The 8,769-nt window shown below is 41.7% G+C and overlaps 1 protein-coding gene across 1 annotated transcript in view; it reads right to left on the minus strand.

Annotated features, from left to right (window-relative positions):
• The window catches only part of ARL8B (ARF like GTPase 8B), a 48,691-nt gene extending 40,248 nt beyond the window's left edge, over nt 1-8,443 (minus strand). Inside the window, exon 1 of the mRNA XM_019984788.2 lies at nt 8,139-8,443. Coding sequence (XP_019840347.2) covers nt 8,139-8,441 — 303 coding nt within the window. The 5' untranslated portion in view covers nt 8,442-8,443. The remainder of the gene's footprint in view (nt 1-8,138) is intronic.
• Nucleotides 8,444-8,769: the final 326 nt, after the last annotated feature.

The following is an 8,769-nucleotide window of genomic DNA, read 5'->3' on the forward strand; positions in this document are numbered from 1 at the left end:
TACAAAGGACATTTTTAGAATCAGTTTGCCAATCATCATTCAATTTTTCCTTTTTAACAACAATTACTTTTCTAACCCCAGTCTAGCAGAAAAGGCCTCAATTTTCAAGATAGGTGTCACAACTTAGATATCTGAATCCTAAAATTATTTTGCCAGTATTACAATTTTTTAAAATTACAGTATTCTTGAAGATCATTTCTAAATGAACCCTAAAGTTTTATTACTATTTTAATTTTTTTTAAGTTCCTGTCAGGATATGAAATAAGAATGTTCCTCTATTAAATAAAACTGGGCAAACTATGAAATCAGATCCAAATAGCAGATCCAATGTCTAATTTAAGAAACACTGTAACCTTAAAAAAAAAATAGCACAATAGAATATAAGACCTGTGGTTTTGACTTTGAGGAAAGAAATGAACTCAAATTACTCCATTACACATTTCAATTTTGATTTGTCCCATCTCAGAAAAACTAAAATCCTTAAATTATCATTTGATTTTGACCTATTCAGCAAACAGGTTAATACTTTTTCCTTTTTTTTTTCATACAAGAGCTCAAAAGACATGAATCAACTTTTACAAATATAAACAATACTCAAGTTACAAGTTTAAAAATGTCATATGCTATAGTTTCAAGAAGTGATCTATCTAGCAAACTTCTTTAGACTCTGGTTTAGAAAAAAAATATTTCTAACACCTCTCCCTTCAAAAAGCAGCATCCCACTGTAACAGGGCAAGATTGGGTAAGGACTGCACGGAAATACATCATAATTCTGCAATACAAACTCCTGATGCAATCCACCAGTAAGTTTAAAACTAAACTGTGATAGCTACAGGGGATCAGCTGTATTTTTATGCGTTGCCTAAAAGTTCAATTAAAAAAAGAAAATTGAAAAGGAATTATGTTTTCTACAGTCTTAGTCTTAGCAGTTGCTGAAGCATAAATGGTACTTCTTAAAACACGAAAACAGAGCAATTATCTGATGAAGTGAAGTGAAGTTGCTCAGTCGTGTCCGACTCCTTGCGACCCCGTGGACTGTAGCCTACCAGGCTCCGCCGTCCATGGGATTTTCCAGGCAAGAGTACTGGAGTGGATTGCCATTTCCTTCTCCAGGGGATCTTCCCAACCCAGGAATCAAACCCTGGTCTCCCGCATTGCAGGCAGACGCTTTTACTGTCTGAGCCACCAGGGAAACATGAAAACAGAGCAATTATCTGATAGGATAGTTTAAAAATACTGCTGGTTAACTTTACAACAAAACTAAGTATTCCCTAAAAATACCATAGGACACAGTGCTTAAATGAAGTCCAAGTTCACGTAGTATATAAAATCTGTTCAGAAGACCTTCTAAGTAGGAGTGCATACTTTCTGGAAAACAATTTTGGCCATTTGACATGAAATATGTTCATGCCCTTGATTCAGTGATGCCAACTCTGGAATCCATCCCCAGGAAATGCAGATCAAATTGATGTACAACAGCAAAACCCTGGAAACCACTCAAATGTCCAATAATGAGGAAATGATCAAATACATTATGGTATATCCACAAGATATGCTATAACAGAATAAATTATGAAGGCATTAAAGATGGTTTTAGAACAGAAGAATGTGTACATGATAATTAAAACAAACCACGATACAAACATTATAAATAGTATCTCAAAACTTAAAAAAAAAAAAAAAAAGGGTTTGGATATACACATTATTAAAAAAAAAAAAAGACGAAAAGGAAATACTTTGATATGCTGACAGTAGTTAATCTTGGATGGTGGGGATAACAAGCAGTTTCTATGTTATAGTATTCTTTCCAAATATCTACTAATGACTTGTGATAGTTTGATAATTAGGAAAAAAAAATCTTCTAAAAACAGTAACTATTTTTTATAGTACAATGAATTTTGTATCCATGTGCAGTGACATTCTTTATCTTAAAAGAGACTTAACATTTGAGAAACTTAGTAAGTGCTTTAAGTTGTGAAATATCCTCTAAGATAGTAATTTAAAATGCCTTAATGCACTCTTAACAGCTTTTTAACAAGAACATTTTGCTCTGGGATTCTAAGCCTGCATTGGAAAAAATAATGAGTGAGGGGAAAAGGATAAAGAAGTTTGAAGAAATGCTCTTTAGCAAGTTGCTTCCTGTTCCACAATTTCGAATCTCTATCTGAAGGCAACCCGGAAGGCCAGCTCCTATAGTCACAGTTCAGATTTGCTAAACTTCACAGGTAAATATAAAAACTATTTTTGGCGTTCTTACCCGAGAGTAATTCAATAAGGAACACTCTGATCACAGAATTATTTCTCCTTTTTTTTTAACATAGTTCAGCTTCTCTGGTAGTTAAGTGGTAAAAAATCCGCTTGCGAATGCAAAAGATGCAGATTTGATTCCTGGGTCAGGAAAATCCCCTGGAGAAGGAAATGGCAAACCACTCCAGTATGCTTGCCTGGAAAATCCCATGGACTGAGGAGCATGGCGGGCTACAGTCCATGGAGCTGCAGAGACTTGGCAACTAAACAATAACAACATAGTTCAATAACCCAACAACGCCTGTTAGTTATTTAAATGTTCGAACGTAATAATATTCAACTGTGCTGTGTGCCTCAGTTCAGTTCAGTCACTCAGTCGTGTCCGACTCTTCGCGACCCCATGAATCACAGCACGCCAGGCCTCCCTGTCCATCACCAACTCCCGGAGTTCACTCAGACTCATGTCCATCGAGTCAGTGATGCCATCCAGCCATCTCATCCTCTGTCGTCCCCTTCTCCTCCTGCCCCCAATCCCTCCCAGCATCAGAGTCTTTTCCAATGAGTCAACTCTTCACATGAGGTGGCCAAAGTACTGGAGTTTCAGCTTCAGCAGCAGTCCTTCCAATGAACACCCAGGACTGATCTCCTTTAGGATGGACTGGTTGGGTCTTCTCCAACACCACAGTTCAAAAGCATCAATTCTTGGGCGCTCAGCCTTCTTCATAGTCCAACTCTCACATCCATACATGACCACAGGAAAAACCATAGCCTTGACTAGATGAACCTTTGTTAGCAAAGTAATGTCTCTGCTTTTCAATATGTTATCTAGGTTGGTCATAACTTTCAAAGGAGTAAGCGTCTTTTAATTTCATGGCTGCAGTCACCATCTGCAGTGATTTTGGAGCCCAAGAAAATAAAGTCGGACACTGTTTCCACTGTTTCCCTATCTATTTCCCATGAAGTGATGGGACCGGATGCCATGATCGTTTTCTGAATGTTGAGCTTTAAGCCAACTTTTTCACTCTCCTCTTTCACTTTCATCAAGAGGCTTTTGAGTTCCTCTTCACTTTCTGCCATAAGGGTGGTGTCATCTGCATATCTGAAGCGATTGATATTTCTTCCAGCAATTTTGATTCCAGTTTGTGCTTCTTCCAGCCCAGCATTTCTCATGATGTACTCTGCATATAAGTTAAACAAACAGGGTGACAATATACAGCCTTGACGTACTCCTTTTTCTATTTGGAACCAGTCTGTTGTTCCATATCCAGTTCTAACTGTTGCTTCCTGACCTGTAAATAGGTTTCTCAAGAGGCAGGTCAGGTGGTCTGGTATTCCCATCTCTTTCAGAATTTTCCACAGTTTATTGTGATCCACACAGTCAAAGGCTTTGGCATAGTCAATAAAGCAGAAATAGATGTTTCTCTGGAACTCTCTTGCTTTTTCGATAATCCAGCAGATGTTGGCAATTTGATCTCTGGTTCCTCTGCCTTTTCTAAAACCAGCCTGAACATCTGAAGTTCACGGTTCACGTATTGCTGAAGCCTGGCTTGGAAAATTTTGAGTATTACTTTACTAGCGTGTGAGATGTGTGCAATTGTGCAGTAGTCTGAGCATTCTTTGGCATTGCCTTTCTTTGGGATTGGAATAAAAACTGACCTTTTCCAGTCCTGTGGCCACTGCTGAGTGCCTACTTGCCCCTAATTCATGGGCAGATCATTCTTTCCCCCAATTCATGTCTTCAAATACACACATACACACACACACACACACACACACACACAGACTGTATTTGTGTGTGTGCATGCATGTGTAGTCCTCAAATGGTAGTCAATACGCTTAAGATGTTGGATTTAAAATGCTGTTCATATTCATAAGAGGAGTATGCTCACATTCAAAATAAATATTTAAGGAATTAAGATCTCCCAATTCAGAGCTCTATGATTCTAATCTCAGGTCTACAGAGGTAGGTAAGGAGAAAATGCACTGGCCCTGGGTTCTAATTTTATCTCTGCTACTAATTAGCCTTAGGAATTTCACTTAACCTTTCTAGATCTCCTGGCTACATCTATAAAACAAGGATAAAAGTAGACCACTTAATTTTTTTTTTTTAACAAACTTAAAAAAATTATTCTAGGTCCAAATTTCTACAGTCTTTCCAAGTATCTCCTTTTCGTAATTCTCAGGAGTAATAAACTTTTCCTTTGATTAACCTATGAGCTATCAACACTTCACAAAAATGTAGAGAAATTTTTTATAATACTACTACTTTCAAAAATACACAATGTCTATAAAACTTATCCATTTTGGTAAATCCTACCAAACATTTCTTCATAACTATCTTATAACCCATCTAAGAGTCTCAGTTAAGAGTAAAGGTTACTCAACATAAATTACACATACAAAACACATGATTTATTATGCAACAACTGCCATAATACTTAGCAATAAGCAGTATTTCATTTTCTAACATTAATCAAAAAACTAAAGACTTGAAGGTGTTCTACATGTAAGTAATTCAGCTTCACAAACCTCTACAGTAAATTAAATAACATCTCTCAGTCTTATTAACTTTTCAGGCAGTAAATATAGCCACATTTTAATGTGATGTTTACAAAAAGTTGATATTTACCTAAGAAAACCAGTTTCACCTGAAGCTTTTCATACCTGGAAAATTACTTTGAATTTGAGAAATAAATGGCCATCTTTCTAAAGTGACACATAGTGTTCAACACGTCTGAATCTCTGAGTCTATAAATCAAACATTTTATACAAAGAATAATGCAGTTGATTTTTTAAAAATAAAGCTAAATTTACTATTTTAGACATACTGTTTCTATCTAAAACTCTGTAAATTCACTATAGACTACTAACTTTTCCCTCACCCTCGATATATAAGAAACACAGATTAGGTTAAAGCCTGAGGTTTAAAAAAAATTTACTGAGGTCTCTTTCTTCCAAGTTTCCCTGGTGGCTCAGCAGTAAGGAATCCACTTGCAAACACAGGAGACTCGAGTTTGATCTCTGGGTCAGGAAGATCCCCTGGAGAAGGAGATAGCAACCCACTCCAGTATTCTTGCTTAGGAAACCCCATTGACAGAGGAGCCTGGTAGGCGTCCATGGGGTCGAAAAAGAGTCGGACAGGACTTAGTAACTGACTTTTTTCCATCATCTTAAAGACCACAGGCGATTACAGTCATGATTTTTTTCTTAACAGAACCTAGTCACATTACGGTCTTTCCTGGTGGCTCAGAGGGTAAAGAATCAGTCTGCAATGTGGGAGACCAGGGTTTGATCCCTGGGTTGGGAAGATCCCCTGGAGAAGGGAATGGGTACCACTCCAGTATTCTTGCCTGGAGAATTCCATGGAAAGAGGAACCTGGCACGCTACAGCCCATGGGATCGCAGAGAGTCAGACATGACTGAGTGACTAAGACTGCATCTGCAACCCACATTCAGAAAGAAGAGTCTAGGTAATTCCCGGGCAGTCCAGTGGTTAGGACGCAGAGCTCTCACTGCCAAGGGTCAGAGTTCAATCCCTGCTCAGGGAACTAAGATCCTCCAAGCTGCACAGCTTGCCCAAACCGAAACAAAAATAAGAGTCTAACGTTAAAACAATAGTTCACTTTGAGTTCAACAGCTTTCCAGATGTTAACAGATGGGGGGAGAGGGAGGACACGCTGCGATTACTTGTCATGATCTATGAATCCACTACAGCAGTCCACATTTGAATACCTACACAAATGCAAAGGAATGACCTCAGCTAATATCTTTCTAAATATTTTTCAAAATGCCGTTTCTGCATTAAATGACTGTACCCACTACAAATAACACAACACTTATCATTTATCTAGCCCCTTCTATGGGCAGGCATGATGCTCATCACTTAACATCTGTCATTTCATGCACTCACAGCAACTCTGTAAGAAACCTATTATTAACTCCTCTTAATAGATGGCAAAGCAAAGACTGAAAGAGGATACAAGGCTGCTAAGTGGCAGAGCCAGATTGCAAATCCAGGGTTGTTTGACTTCAAAGCTCATGCTCATTATGTCAAGCTAACCTGTCTACTAAACACACAAGCATGAAAATCGAGCTTATGGTTTCAGGAGTTCCTCAAGATTTACTAAAATCTTTTTAGGTTTCCCAACCATAACTATTTCTCTGTAACAAATACAATTCATTGTAGTAATAAACCTACAAAACACTATAATTAAGTCTTCTCAAAAAGAGAGGATTTAGGAAGAGACACCAATTCTTCAACATCCCAAAACAGTATCAGAAAATTTACAATTAAATGAGCTCAGCTTATCTTTTCCACATCATATAAGGAGTTCGAATACGGATACTTAGCCAAAGCCCGAAGTTTTTTCTTACTAATTTTAATGATATTAGATATCCAATCCACTCTTTTAGGCCTGATGAAAAGACAGTCATCTCAAGCCTCCAGCCCAATAACATTACAAGAGCCAAACAAGTAGGCAAGTTTTCCTTATGCTTATATGCAATATTCCTCAAAGCAAGTTTGGATGTCTGCTCATCTCTACTTCTCCTTCCTGTTGCTCTATCACTGCAAGGACTAAGAGTCACAAGTTACACAAGTTGTGTTCTCCAACAAGACAGGCGTGTTTGAATCATTCCACTAACCAAACCAGTTGGACAGCGAGTCGCCAATAAAAAAAGGATTTCACCCATCATCTAAACGGTGGAAAAACTGCTGCCATCTCTCTTTGGAGTAGCTCAAAAGTTCATCCATGACAAGCTCAAGTCCGTATCAGCTAAGACTGAGTCAGAGCAACTCCTGGGCTCTAAACGAAGACTGACGAGAATCGTTCACTCTTATTCCTTCCCCTGCCAACCAAACGAGCAAAATTTAATTATCCTCCTCCCCTCAATCACCGATGAATAAACACCACACTGTATATAGGTTCCCAGGGCAATTTCTTTCCCTCCCAGAAACTCATTCCCTGGGCGTGGATGTTTCTACCCAGTCCCTTCCTTTCTCTGTATGTAAGAAAAACCATTACAGAAGACCAACACCTCTTTTCCAACTTCATGTTGACCACAAATCTTAGCCCCTAAATGAGGACAATTAGCTCTAGAAATATAGACCCCACCCACCCACCCACCCAACTTCTTGGCTTTGTAAAAGCTGTGCACTTGTAAATCAACTATACTTCAAATAAACAAATTAATTAAAAAAATAAAAGCTGTGCACTATTATGGACTGGCTGGAAATGTCTGTCTTTAGCTTTACCGGCGAACGCAGCACAATCTACTCGGCCCCTCGGGGAACGGGTGAGAAAACCAATTAACTGAATAACACGAGACAAGCTGCCCGAAGAATTGAGGGATGAACCCACACTGGTCCTCTGCTTTCCTCACAATGGTGCTCTCCGTCCCGAGTGGCTAGTTGAGACAATCTCAATTATTTTAGGCTTTCTCACGGGACACACGGACTGGCCAAATCCCACCCTTCAGGAAAGTGACAAGCTGAAGTTAACCCCTGCGCGGCCCGAAAAGACCAAACTCGAAGGAAATCCCAGACCCCCACCCCCCAAGCGCCTTAAAAATGTGACAAGGCCAATTACACCCTTTCCAAACCCCGGCCGCGACGAGGACAGGGCGCTTGGAAGAAGACGACTAAATGGAAATAACCCTTCAACTGCCGACCGCACCGATACACTTCAGCCACCAACACGCGGGAAACTCCAGGTCCTGACGCTCGGGGAGGCGACCAGCACAGCTGCCCCCTCCCCCGACACGCACACTCCCAAGAGCCCCGCCGCGCTGAGGGGACCCCCACCCCCCCACCACCGCCCGGCCTTCGAGCAGACGCCGGGCCGGACTCGCGGGCTGCGGCGCCCCGGGAGGGTAAGCGGGAGGGCACTCACCGCGATGACATTGACGAAGGTGGTCTTGCCCGAGTACTGCAGCCCCACGAGCGTCAGCTCCATCTCCTCCTTCCAGAAGAGCGAGCGGAACCAGTCCAGCAGGCGGGAGATGAGCGCCAGCATGATGGCGGCCGGGAGGGAGGACAGACGGACGGGCGAGCGGGCGGGCAGCGGCGGCGGCGACGACCTGCACACGAGCGGGCCTCGGCCCGGACCCCGCCAACGGCTCCTCGGGGCCCCGGCGCGACACAGGCGGACACTGGCGGGCGACGGCGGCCGGAGCCAGGAAGCCGAGCCGGTCATATGACTCGCCCTACCCCCCACGCTCGTCCCCGCGCCGCCGCCGGCGCCCACGGCAAGAGCGGCAAGGCCCGTCCGGCCAGGCGCGCCCGCCGCCTGCAGCGCCACCTGGTGGAGCCTCCGTGCAGCACCGTGCACCAGCGTGCCGCCCTTGGGCTCCTTTCCTACTATATACTCCTTGGCTCATTCCTGTTGATTCATTCATCATTCATTTTCTCTACAATTGTTTACTGACTGTCGGCTCTGTGCAGAAAGACTTCAAAACTCTGCGGGTTTCATCATGAAAATCCCTGTCCTACGTAACAAAAGATGGAAGCCACACGTGTTTATC

This window comes from Bos indicus, chromosome 22 (genome assembly GCF_029378745.1).
Source record: "Bos indicus isolate NIAB-ARS_2022 breed Sahiwal x Tharparkar chromosome 22, NIAB-ARS_B.indTharparkar_mat_pri_1.0, whole genome shotgun sequence".
Classification (NCBI taxonomy): domain Eukaryota; kingdom Metazoa; phylum Chordata; class Mammalia; order Artiodactyla; family Bovidae; genus Bos; species Bos indicus.